Genomic DNA, 12,638 nt, shown 5'->3' on the forward strand with positions numbered 1-12,638 from the left:
AATATAAAACATAATTATTTTTATTTTAGCATATTGACATAAACGTTTTTCTCTTTCTATGTACCCATTTATTCCTTTAAATCCTATTTTATGCAGCATTCATTCATTATTTTACTGGCCAGAACTGCTAAGTTCTCTATGCTTACAAAAATTCCTCCTATATTTCTCTTATAAAGACTTGGATTGGGAATCGAAGAAGGAAATATCGTTTAATGGGGATTGAAGTTCCACCTCCAAGAGGAGGCCCTGCTGATTTCTCTGAGCAGCCTGAGTCTGGTTCTTTATCTGCACTCACACCAGGAGAGGAAGCTGGGCCTGAAGTAGGAGAGGATAATGACAGAAATGATGAAGTATCCATCTGTTTGTCTGAAGGAAGCTCTCAAGGTACTTTATATGCTGAATCTTCTAATAATAGCATTTGTAAATTTGATGCATTTTTTACTTGCTTTTCAGCTTACTGCACTTCAAGTCTAGAGTCTTCAAAACATTTGGCCAAGTATTTGAAAAGAATAGATTTATTTTTAATACCTCCACCTAAACAATCTCCCACATCGTCATCACAAGGAACATTCATCTACAACAATAATAATCTCTTACATTTATAAATGTTATTACAATTCATACATTACAATTAAGTAAATGATTTTTATTTTATTGGAATTCTAGTCAGTTTAGGTCAGAGCATTATAAACACACTATAATGAAAGAGTATGGCATAATATAACAAATACCAGGCTAGTAGTCAGGAAATCTGGATGCAACTCCTAGCTTTTCATGCGATTTTTCATGAGACTTTCATGCAAAGTATTTAATTGGGCTTTAGTTTCCTCATCTGCTAAAGATAATTAGTCTGGATTATCTTTATGATACCTCTCAATGTTTCTCTAAAAGAGAATTCAAATAATATCATGTAATGGCACTATCTGTTCATGAGAAGTATGTTTCATTTGTCCTCAAGCATAGATATGATTCTCTTCTGACATATTTTTATTAACACTTTTATTGAGATTTAATTTACACATCATAAAATTCATCCATTGTAAGGCCATGTGAGGTGACTAATGCCTCTAATCCCAGAACTTTGGAAGACTGTTATGGAATGATTGCTTGAACTCAGGAGTTCGAAATCAGCCAGGGCAACATTATGAGACCTCATCTCTACAAAAAGTGGTTTTTGGTTTGTTCGTTTGTTTGTTTTTGTTTTTGTTGTTGTTGTTTTAATTAGCTACAGTCCCAGCTACTCAGGAGTCTAAGGTGAGAGGATCACTTGAGCCCTGGAGTTTGAGGCTGCAGGGAGCTCAAGTGATTGTGCCACTGTACTCCAACCTGGATGACAGAGTGACACCCTGTCTCAAAATATAATCATTCATTTTAAATATATAATTCAATGATTTTTAGTAAATTTTATGCAATTCTACAACCATCATCATCACTGAAATCTGAATTTATATCACTTTCATCACTCCAATAATTCCCTTTAGCCCCTTTGCAGTCACTCCCTCTCCCCACTCTAAACTTTAGGAAGTCACTGATCTGCTTTATGATGATATAAATTTGTCTTTTCTGGGCATTTTCTATAAATTGAATCATACAATATATAGGATTTTGTATCCGTGATTGAGAAACAAAAAGGATCATGACGTTTCTCATTTTGCTTTTGGTTTCATTGAGCTCTGTTTAGAATACTTACAATATATTTTCCAGTTTATTTTTTGCCTTTTAATTTTGCTTATGATGTTTTCCGATGTCAGATTTTCTTTTGTAATTTTTAAGTTTTCAAATCTACCAATACTTTCCTTTATGGTTTCTGACTTTGGGTCATAATTACAGTCTTTCCTTGTACTACAATCATGTAAATATACCCCTACATTTGCCTCTAGTATCCTTATAGTTTAATTTGTACAACTTGATATTTATTTCACCTAGAATTAATTTTGCTTTAAGATGTGTGAATACATCCAATTTTATTTTTCCAAATGGTTAACTAATAGTCCCTACACCATCTGTTGAATAACTCATCTTTTACCAGTGAGTTGGAATGTAGCTTTTTATTAAATACACACACACACACTCTCTCACACACACACATATACACACACATGCAGGCATACACATATACACATGTGGGTCAAATGTGAGACTTCTTATTGTTACACTGATCTGATGGTTTACAACTCTGGCTTTATAAAATGTCTTAATATCCGGTAGGGCAATCATTCTTCTTTGCTTTGTAGTAGATTGATTATTGAATTGTTTAGTCATACAATTTGAACTGTTTAAGCGTGCCTTTTCCAAATCTCCTTCCCCAAAATTCATTCGAGATTTTTCTTGGCATTGTATTAAACTTAGAGAATACTGTAGGAAGATGAATTCAGCTTTGCATGTATTGAATTTTATATAGTGTTTGGACATCCATGTAGAGCTGTCCAAGCAGGTCTTTGGATAATATGAGTGTGAAACTCAGATGAGGGCTTAAGACATAAGAAGAAATATGGAAGTCACCCACATTGAGGCAAAAAATATCTAACCATGAAAATTGAAGATTTAGTTAAGTGAAAAAATGAAAAACAAGAAAGGACAATGAACAAAGACTGTGTATTGATAAATGTCCAGATTTGGGCGTTGGAGGAGAAAAGGGAGCCACTGAAAGAACATCCAGAAACAGAAGAAGCAGGACAGTATGCTTTTCCTAAAACCAAGGAAAGAGTCAGGTGCAGTGGCATGCCTGTAGTCTCAGCTACTTGGAAAGCTGAGGCGAAAAAGATCCCTTGAGGTTGGGAGTTTGACACTTCCGTGTGTTCTGATTGCACCTGTGAATAGCCACTATACTCCAGCCTGGGCAACATAGTGACTTCTGTCTCTAAAATTAAGAAAAATAAATAAATAAAGAGATTTCAGAAGGAAGAGGTGCCATTATTTCAGTAGTTAAGTGAAAAAATGAAAAAAGTCTCATGGTCTCATAGAAGTTAGGTAGAAAAAGGGATGAGAAAGCCATTGAATTTGGTGCTTTAGAAATTCTTTTAAAAAAGCAATTAACTGCATGGGAAGAGGAGAGGCAAACAGATTGCAGTAGGTTGAGTAATGAAAGGGAAAGCAAATCTACTAGTATTAAGAGGGCCATGTATTTAAAGATCAGGTATTTGAAAGGTTATCAATGTGAATATTCAAGTTTCTCTCTCTCTCTCTCTCTCTCTCTCTCTCTCTCTCTCTCTCTCTCTTCTCTTTATCTCTCTCTCCTAACATTTGTTATTCATATTGAAGATGATACAAGAGAATTGAGTGTACAGGAAAATAGTGAGGCAGATTTTAAAATTATCAAGAAAAAAAGAAACATTGCACCATTTCCAAGCCCTTTATTTCTAATATAATTGGTCCTTTAAACCATTTCTGTCATTTGTTAGTGTTTACTAAATTGCATGTGCCTGGAGATACTTGGATATTCCCAGTGACTCATGACTGGTGTTTTAGAGCCTGCTGAATAGTGGCTAGTTGAAGGAGAGTGGGGAAGTAGAGATTTGTGTGTTTCTGTGCTTGAGTGGGTAAGCTGAGAGAAAATATTCAGAGAAAGTACAGAAGACCCTAAGTGAAATTTCATTTCCCAACTCCCACTTCTCCACCTGAAAGATAATTTTAAAAAATAAGTAGTTGAAGAAAAAAAGTGAAAGTTAATTTTAAAGACCACTTAATGGTCCACTCTGAATGGACCACTGCTCCTACACTGACATTCTTTGTCATGGTGTGTTCTTTAAATCGTTGGCACAGTAATCAAGACACAACGATAAAAAGAAGAAAGAGAATTTAATATATGAATCAAAAAACACTTGATCAGAAGTGTGACTGCCTAGAATTTTTTATCAGTGGTTTATTTTTCACAGCTGCATGGTAACCTTTTCATTCTCACAGAAATTGCAAGAGAAAAGCAAAAAATCTTTTTCAGATACCGAAAAGAGCCCTTTTTGGTACAGTTTCCTACTAGTTATGTCCTATTCTTTTCCTCATTTTGCTAGTGGGGAATACTAATCCGATTCATTTGATTAAGTGAATCATATCATCTGGCCTAAACTAATATCATGCCTTTAAATTATGCTAACCATTTTCCTTCCAGTTTATGAAAATGTATTTAAATATATTTCTACTTTGAAATTTCCATTAATTACATCTAAGAAATATAAAGAAAAAATAATTTTTAGATTATTATAAAATTAAGTGCCCATAGTACTTCAAAAACCTAACAACTGAAATTCAGACTGCTTATAATAGGGCTATTGATTCAGTAGCATTAGAGTCTTCTGCATATCTAAGAAGGGAAAGATTTCTTTAAATTAGGGTTACGTATTATGTATTAAAAATCAATTGAAAATCCCATTAAAATATTCTAGAAAAATCTGTATAAGTAAAAATTAAGATTTTTTTTTTTTTTTTTTTTTTTTTTTTATTGCAGTAAAAGGCAGCTTTAGTAAGAGTCAAAAAAAGTGCTGCTGGTCTTTTAGCAGTTTCAGTTCCATTCATTTGTTTCTGAGAGGGTAGATACTTCCTAATACGTATTAGAGCTTCTGACTTACCTCTAACTTCCGCCTTCCACCTCCCACCTTCCCTTTCCCTGTGTAGTGGTGAAGAGAAAAGAAGTGTTGTTAGGAAAGATTAAAAACAAAAACAAAAACAAAAAAACCCTGCCTGAGCTCACCCCTCCCACAACTGCAAACTCTAGCAAAAGTAATAGCTAGATGACTGAGCTCCTTAATTTCTGTATCTACAGTTAATAGACTGTGAAAAATAAATTTGTGTTTGAACAATTTTAAAGATTTTTACTATCCCGAGAAGCAAAATTTTTAAAGATGAGAACAATTAACATCTATGTCATTGAATTTTACATCAAAGCCTCTTTTTTTTCCGGCTGTATCTATTATATGGGTATGCACATGAAAGATAATTCTACATGCAGTTACTTAGTGCGAGTATATAGAACCACCACATAGAGCGCCCTCTAGAGCTTTAACTGGTAATAATTCCACTTTATTATCCAATTAGCAAAGTTGCTTTTCTTGGGGAATTACCAGGCACATAGATAGTGTTTAGATTTCAAACATTCACAAATATTGAAGCTTCTGTAAGCGAAAGAAAACGTTTTTTATTCAACTGTATCACTTCACATCCTTTTATTTTAGAAATCCTCAATATAGTTTTAATTTAAATCTTCCAAAATAACCAAACCATGTACAAAATATGTTGCCAGTAAAGCAGAACTGTACAAAGTTATGAGAAAAGGAGAATAGGAATATAAGGCAAACCTATAAAGAATGTTACGTTGTTGATGAGCAATATAAACTCTCTTCTGAGGCCACTAGTGCTAATACTGTCTGATGACACTTCTTCCCTTCCTTCATTACATTTTGTTGCTGATTACATAGAAATTGAAATGTCTGTGATTTGAAATGTCTAAATAATGAGTAGGTAAAGGCTCCTCTGTCTATGAACCATTCTTTTAAAAAAAATAAATTGACCTGTTTTTAAGATTTCACATATAAGTGAGATCATGCAATATTTTCTTTCTGTGTTCAGTTATTTCACTTAGCATAATGTCCTGCAGGTCTGTATTAGTTTGTTCTAGCACTGCTATAAGGAAATACCTGAGACTGGGTAATTTATAAAGAAAAGAGGTTTAATTGGCTCACAGTTCCGCAGACTGTAAAGGAAGCATGTTGCTGGCTTCTTCTCAGGGAGGCCTCAGGAATTTACAATCATGGCAGAAGGTGAAAGGGAAGCAGGCAGGTCTTACGTGGCTGGAACAGGAGGAAGAGGGGTGAGGTGCTACCCACTTTCAACACCAGATCTCTTGAGAACTCACTCACTCTTACAAGAACAGCACCAAAGGGGAAATCTACCCCAACGATCCAATCACCTCCCACCAGGCTCCAGCTGCAATATTGGGGATTGCAATTTGACGTGAGATTTGGGAGCAGACACAGACCTAAACCATATCAGGGTCTGTCCATGTTGTGGCAAATGGCGGGGAAGGTGGGGGGAAACAGTCAAATATATACAGATACAGAAAAAAAAAAAAAGAGGTTACCAGGATCAGAATATGAGGGAGAGGAAATAGGGAAATGCAGGTCAAGTGATAAAAAGTAGCAAATATGTAGTATGAGCAAGTCAAAAGATTTAATATGCAACATGAGGATTACTATTAATAAATGTAATCTATTCAAGATTTTTGCTAAAGGAATATATTATAGCTGCTCGTGGGTGGGGATGGGTAACTATGTGAGATAATGGATATGTTAACTTGTTTCATTACAGAAACAATTTATATGTATATGTGTATGTGTGTATCTTATAACATCATGTTGTATATCTCAAATATACCCCCAAAAAATTAATTTTTAAAAAATATAGCAGAGGAGACAAAAACATTTAAATTGTGTTTGTAGCGGACTTTGCATCAAAATTCTGGTGAGAGTTTTCTGAATATCTTAAACTTGAATTCTCTATATAGTCATATGTGAGTTCCTGGATCAAACACATTTTCCTCTTAATAATTCCCCCATGCTCATACAAGGCACCCTTATATTTCTTTCCATGAAAAGGAATAGACTTAGAAAAATTTGTGAGGGCTAATAAATATTTTTGTTCTGCTACCTAAGGTGAAGTAAAATGTCCGTTACCATGAGATCAAGAAATTCTACTAGTATTTATTCAAATAATCTCCATGACATGTCTGTGCCAAAAGAAAAAAGATAGAGAGAGAAGAACATTGCTACCTTGTTTTTTTAAGGGGCTGGTGGAGGGTAATCTGAAACAGAAGGGATTATACATGCAGACACCCTGTGCCTTGAACCAATCAGTTCCCCTAGCTCAGCCTAGAGAGTTTTTTAGTAGTCTGATTTCTCTGAATTAATTTATTTCTTTTACTTATTTTCTCATTTCTAGAATATTGAATTTTGATCAGAAAAGAGATACATGTTCATTTTAGAAAGTACTGGGAAATACAATAAAAAATAGAAACAACCCTATTCCTCAATGATAACCCTTCTGAAAATAAGGATGAGGGGATATTTTTGCCACTCTTTTCTCTTAGCATATATACAGAAGTGTGTTTGTACACACATACATTCACAAAACTGGAAATGCTCTGGATTTATGGTTTTATATCATAGATTTGAAAATTATGTTATCACTTTTTCCTTATTTGAATGAGAAACAAATGTTCATTGTAGAAAAATATTTAAACACATATAAGCAAAAAGAAAACAGAAAAATTAAAAATTACCCATAATTCCATCTAGAAATAGTAATGGCAATGTCTTGGTGGAAACAGTCCTAGTGTTTCTCCATGAAAATTTACATATTTGTATAATAAATTTATTTAAATTATATAGTAAAGTTTATATATTTTAAAATAAAATTAATATTATATGTATCCACAAAATAGGTTTTGTTACCTTCATTTTTTTCACTTGCCAGTAAACCATGAATATTTTCCTTATCACTACCGTTCTTCTACTTCAATTTTGGTGGCTTCATAATATTTATTATAGAGATAGATTCTAAATTTCTCTATTCCTCAATTGTTAAGGATACAGTTTTTGTCCATTTTTTCAATTACAAATAGGACAGTGGTGACCATCCTTGTATTTGCCCCCATCTCTACTTATTTCTTTAGAATACACCGTTTGAAGTAGAATTGTTCATCAAATGTGTGAAATGAATTTGCCATTTGTGTCTTTTTATAATAGAGAAATTATTTAAATGATCTTGAAAATAGTATTCTCAAGAAAGTTTTGCGAAATGAAAAACGAAATTATGGCTTCTTTTTTTCTATAGAAGAGCCCAATGAAGTTGTTCCGAATGAGGCAAGGGCTCATAAGGAAGAGGACCACCATGCAGTATCCACAGATAATGTGGTATGTACAGTTTGAAATTCTTTTCTCATTACATGGTTGATTTCAAGTCCAAGTATCCAGTTGGTGAAAATATTCTCATTTTCAGAATAAAGTCTTGCTCCACTTCACAAACCAAAACAGAACTATTTCCAGTGAAATTACATATCTTTGAGGGCTTAGTAAATAAAATTTAAAATGTTGTCATTTGTATCACTAATTTTTTGATTGAGGAGATTTGCAAATATAAAAACCCAATACTTGGTACATATAGGACATTTTATATATAACAAGTTATTTTTCTTATTTTTCTTTTTCTTTTTCTTTTTCTTTTTTTTTTTTTTTTTTTTTTTTTTTTTTTTTTTTTGAGACGGAGTCTCGCTCTGTCGCCCAGGCTGGAGTGCAGTGGCGCGATCTCGGCTCACTACAACCTCCGCCTCCTGGGCTCACGCCATTCTCTGCTTCAGCCTCCCGAGTAGTTGGGACTACAGGCGCCCGCCACCATGCCCGGCTAGTTTTTTTTGTATTTTTAGTAGAGATGGGGTTTCACCATGTTAGCCAAGATGGTCTCGATCTCCTGACCTCATGATCCGCCCGCCTCGGCCTCCCAAAGTGCTGGGATTACAGGCGTGAGCCACCGCGCCTGGCTAACAAGTTATTTTTCTTCAACACGGTTAGCAAAGAACAGATTTCTACCTATTTGACAGATGGCAGAATTAAAACAGAGTTTGGCATGAGATCCTGAAGGAAACCTTTTTTAGTTGTGGCACGTGTATGCAAAAATTTCTGCCTCTGAGTTCTCTGTTCAGAACATACCTATCTATGGTGTGTTTGGAACTCTTTTTCCTCCTATTAATAGTTAAATTGTACTCTGGTTAGTCATCTTAAAAATCACAATATAGGAGGAAAGGTAGTATTAAATGTTTGAATAGCAAATAGAAGCAGGTTGTGCGTGGAGTAAAGTGGGTTTTGTGAAAATGTAAACAGATAGTGATGCTCCCTATGCAGCTGTTTTAGCAACATCTGTTTATATTCTGCCCTATCAAGTAATCCTATAATCAAAATGGTATTAAGAGTCAGATATAAAGGGGAATGTCATTGTCCTTTTGTTTTTACTTTTGAATCAGCATTCTGTGTTTGATTGCAGCCATTAAAAAATAGCCAAATAATTGACCTTTTTTTTGGTTACAAAACGGCTGTGACTTTAGGGTCTACCTTGACTTTCATTACAAGCATTATTTATTTCACAGCGTAGTCCTGTCACATGTCTTTAATAAAAGTTGAGAGCATAAAATAGTTTTGCTGTTTTTTTTGTTGTTGTTGTTGTTGTTGTTAAATAACAATAATATATAACAGTGTTTTCTATAAGCAGAATATAGTTTAGGATTGTGTTTTACTGATTTGAGTCCTGGTTGAAGTCAATGTTTGACCCTTCTAACACTAAGTTCAACAAGCATACAGGAAAACAGCTTTGATTATGAGGCAAAGTCGTGTTTTTATTAGATAGCTACTAGTAATTGTTTTCCATGGTTATGAATTGTGCTCATCTTAAATTCCACCAACTAATAATCTTCTGCTACATATTTGAGTTTTAGTATGCAAGTCATATACAGTTTACAAATTGAAACATCTTTCCCTTTAAAGACATGCTCATTTTGAGCCTGAATTTCTCTGTGTTGAATCTCCTTTGCAGCGAATATTTGAAGATAATGAATGAAGCCATGGCATGGGATGACTCACAGTAATTTAGGCACCTAATTTTTCAAAAAGCAATTGATTTTTTAGAAACAAAACTCCAAACTTTCAAAGGGTAATCTCCTCTGCCTATAACTTTTGAGTGCCCCCAATTATTCATGGATGACAAATCAAACAGGCATATGAGACCTATTTAAATGCACGCATCTATACGGTGGTCTTTGGTGCGTACCTCCCTGAATTGCCTAGCTCGTTTTTCCCAGAGCCAATCCAAATATGTAGAGAATCTAAAACACATCAAAAAATATCAAATATGAGGTCTTGGAAGAGCTGACATGATGAAGCTCCAATTTTATAGAGATTAGAATAGAAAACAAAATACTGGATTCATCTCCAGGCAGCAGTAGAAAGTAATTTCACTGCAGCTGTTTTCCTGACTCAAAAGCCTGCAGGTCACAAACCCTGTAATAGTATCGTATCCTCATATGCAATATATTAAATATAATCATTCCAAGTTAATTTGTGACCTTTAATCACCATATATAAATGTATTTGTATGTGTGTGCATATATGTATGTGTGTGTGACACACACACACACACACACACACACACACAGGGTAGGAAGCCTGATTTCAAATTCTGCCTACAACATGTTGCTATTTATGTGCTTGTTCTTAAAAGACCGTCTAGTGACTGAATATAGCTTAGTTTTTCCTTTTTTAAAATTTTTCTTTGGGTTGGCAGGGTTTAAATATTTAAAGGCATTTTTTCTTAACTGTATTTTTTGCATGTGAAAGAAAAAATTAGAGCTGGTTTTATTTATACCTTTTTTTCCTTTTTTTTTTTTTTTTTTAAATCATATGATTAGAGAACTTGCCCCCTCATGGTTGGAGCTCATTGGTCATTTTTTTTTTTCATCAACGCTGAACAGTTTTGTTCATTCTTTCGACAGATATTTAATTAGTATTAGTACCTACTGTGGGCAAGATATTGTACAAGCCAAAGATAATTTAATCTGTCTCTCTCCTTTCTGTTTCTCCCTTTTCCTCTCTCTCCACCTCCTTATCCTGGATGTTAGTCTTCAATGAAGGAAACAAATCATCATGATATTTTTATCACTACATCATAGATGCCTGCTTTTAATTAGTTGTCGAGCTAAAGTTGTGCAGTCTGCAGTAAATATTGGAATTTTAAAAAATGGTATTTGATTTTGGAATATCTTATGCTGACATTTTACATTAGAAGTCACAAAGAGGCATGTGGAAACTTACAAAAGAAAACTATTTCATCAATTGTGTGTTTACCCCCATTAAAATAGACCACCATTACAGGAAGTGAATTTCCTGTCACTGGAGGGTACTGTTTAAGCAGTTTGCCTGTTTTGTTAGGGATATTGTAAAAAGACATTTCCTATTTTAAATAGTATTAATGTTTTTATTTACTAGTCATCAGTTAAAGGTAGAGGGAGGTGGCTCAGACACACACTATGTGTAACACTGAGGAGCCAGTCAGTTATCAGAGTTCATTCCAGATAATCTAGACTAGACAACCTGAACATTGAATGCGTATTTTCTATACATTGCTGAGTGTAGTAAGAATGACGTGATATATATTTGTAACTTCTCTACTTCTGTTACAGAAAATAGAAATTATTGATGATGAAGAAAGTGACATGATAAGTAATTCTGAAGTAGAACAAGTAAACTCTCTCTTGGATTATAAGGTAGGCAAATTAAAATTATGAATTTATTAAGAGAAGGTATTAAATGAGGCAGAATTTTACAATACCTATGTTACTCCTATTTAATAAGTTAAGCATTCTGAGGCTCTGCATTAATTCTTTCTGGCAATTTGAGTATCAGTCAGAGTGCTGATTATTTTAATTATTGCTGTCTGGTTTAGGGGTTATGATCTTAGGCAAAAAGTTTGCTGAGTGGAGTAAGTATTGATGGTATATGGCAGGATGGAGGCAGTACTTAGTAGTGGTCAACATGAAATGTATGACAAAGCTTTTCTAAAGCCAAAGTTCATTTTTAAATGACGGTAAAAGGGATATTTTTTTCCAGTGGACTTTAGTAATTTTATCCTAAATTTTTACTTCTTCTGTAGATAATTTTTAAAAATATAATAATATACCTGTTCTAGGAGAAGTTTACAAACAATTTCCAAAGCAAATACAGAATGAATAAGAATACAGATGACCTTTTCTTAATGTCATTTGTTACTAAATTGGAAAGCTGCCTTTGAAAGAGTGCTATACATATTTTTTTTATTAAATCTGAACATAATCTATTAGTCTGTATGTCAATATGTTTTCTGCATAGATTTATAAAAGCTGTCCCTTTGATAATGATTATTCTATCTTACTAGGTAACTTTGGGGCCTTCTGAAATTTTGGCCACACAGCTCTTTTCATACACAAAAGTTCTTGTCATGAAATGTCATCAGTGTTCAAAGCAGAGATTAGTAATGTTAAAATGTTAACAGAAAATAGTATTTAATCAGAAAGTACAACAGCTGTCATTTCCTCTAAAATCTTTTCAGTTTTACTATAATTGAAATGTATGCCATCCAACAGATTCTGTTTTCCAAATATTCATAACATGTCAAGCTTTAAAATATTGAATATTGTAAACACAGAAGGGAAATATCTTTTGAAATGTACTTCCTAAATGGCCAAAGAACTGATAAAATCCTATGTTTCGACTGTATTTCCAACTAACAGAATTATAAATTTGTTGGTTCTGAAATACAAGAGATTATGATAATCTCTCCTACATGGCCATATAATATTTCTAAATGCCCAGTTCAGGATTACAATGTCTCTGCATGCCACAACTTGGCACAGGTTGTGGAAACTACAGATGAAAGGACTGGATTGCACAGCTGTTAAGTGTACTCCTCTTAGCATTCTCAAATATGTCAAAGAGGGTTGGGCCCAGGACTCAGAGGATTCTTTCCAAGACCTCTCGCCTCTTGGGTGGCAGTCTACTTGAAACGGTTTGGTGCTAAAAACCAGAGTAGGGCAGGGCAGAGTGTCTAGTCCAGAAATGTTTGCTAATATT

The 12,638-nt window shown here is 34.0% G+C and overlaps 1 protein-coding gene across 3 annotated transcripts in view; it reads left to right on the forward strand.

Moving 5' to 3' along the window:
* LOC105483643 (highly divergent homeobox) overlaps positions 1 to 12,638 on the forward strand; it is a 198,947-nt gene that overhangs the window by 171,570 nt on the left and 14,739 nt on the right. For all 3 annotated transcript variants that reach the window (XM_024793345.2, XM_011744604.2, XM_071088977.1), the window contains 3 exons: positions 177 to 384; positions 7,822 to 7,901; positions 11,213 to 11,296. In XM_024793345.2, coding sequence (XP_024649113.1) covers positions 177 to 384; positions 7,822 to 7,901; positions 11,213 to 11,296 — 372 coding nt within the window. The remainder of the gene's footprint in view (positions 1 to 176; positions 385 to 7,821; positions 7,902 to 11,212; positions 11,297 to 12,638) is intronic.

Source organism: Macaca nemestrina, chromosome X (genome assembly GCF_043159975.1).
Source record: "Macaca nemestrina isolate mMacNem1 chromosome X, mMacNem.hap1, whole genome shotgun sequence".
Lineage (NCBI taxonomy): Eukaryota > Metazoa > Chordata > Mammalia > Primates > Cercopithecidae > Macaca > Macaca nemestrina.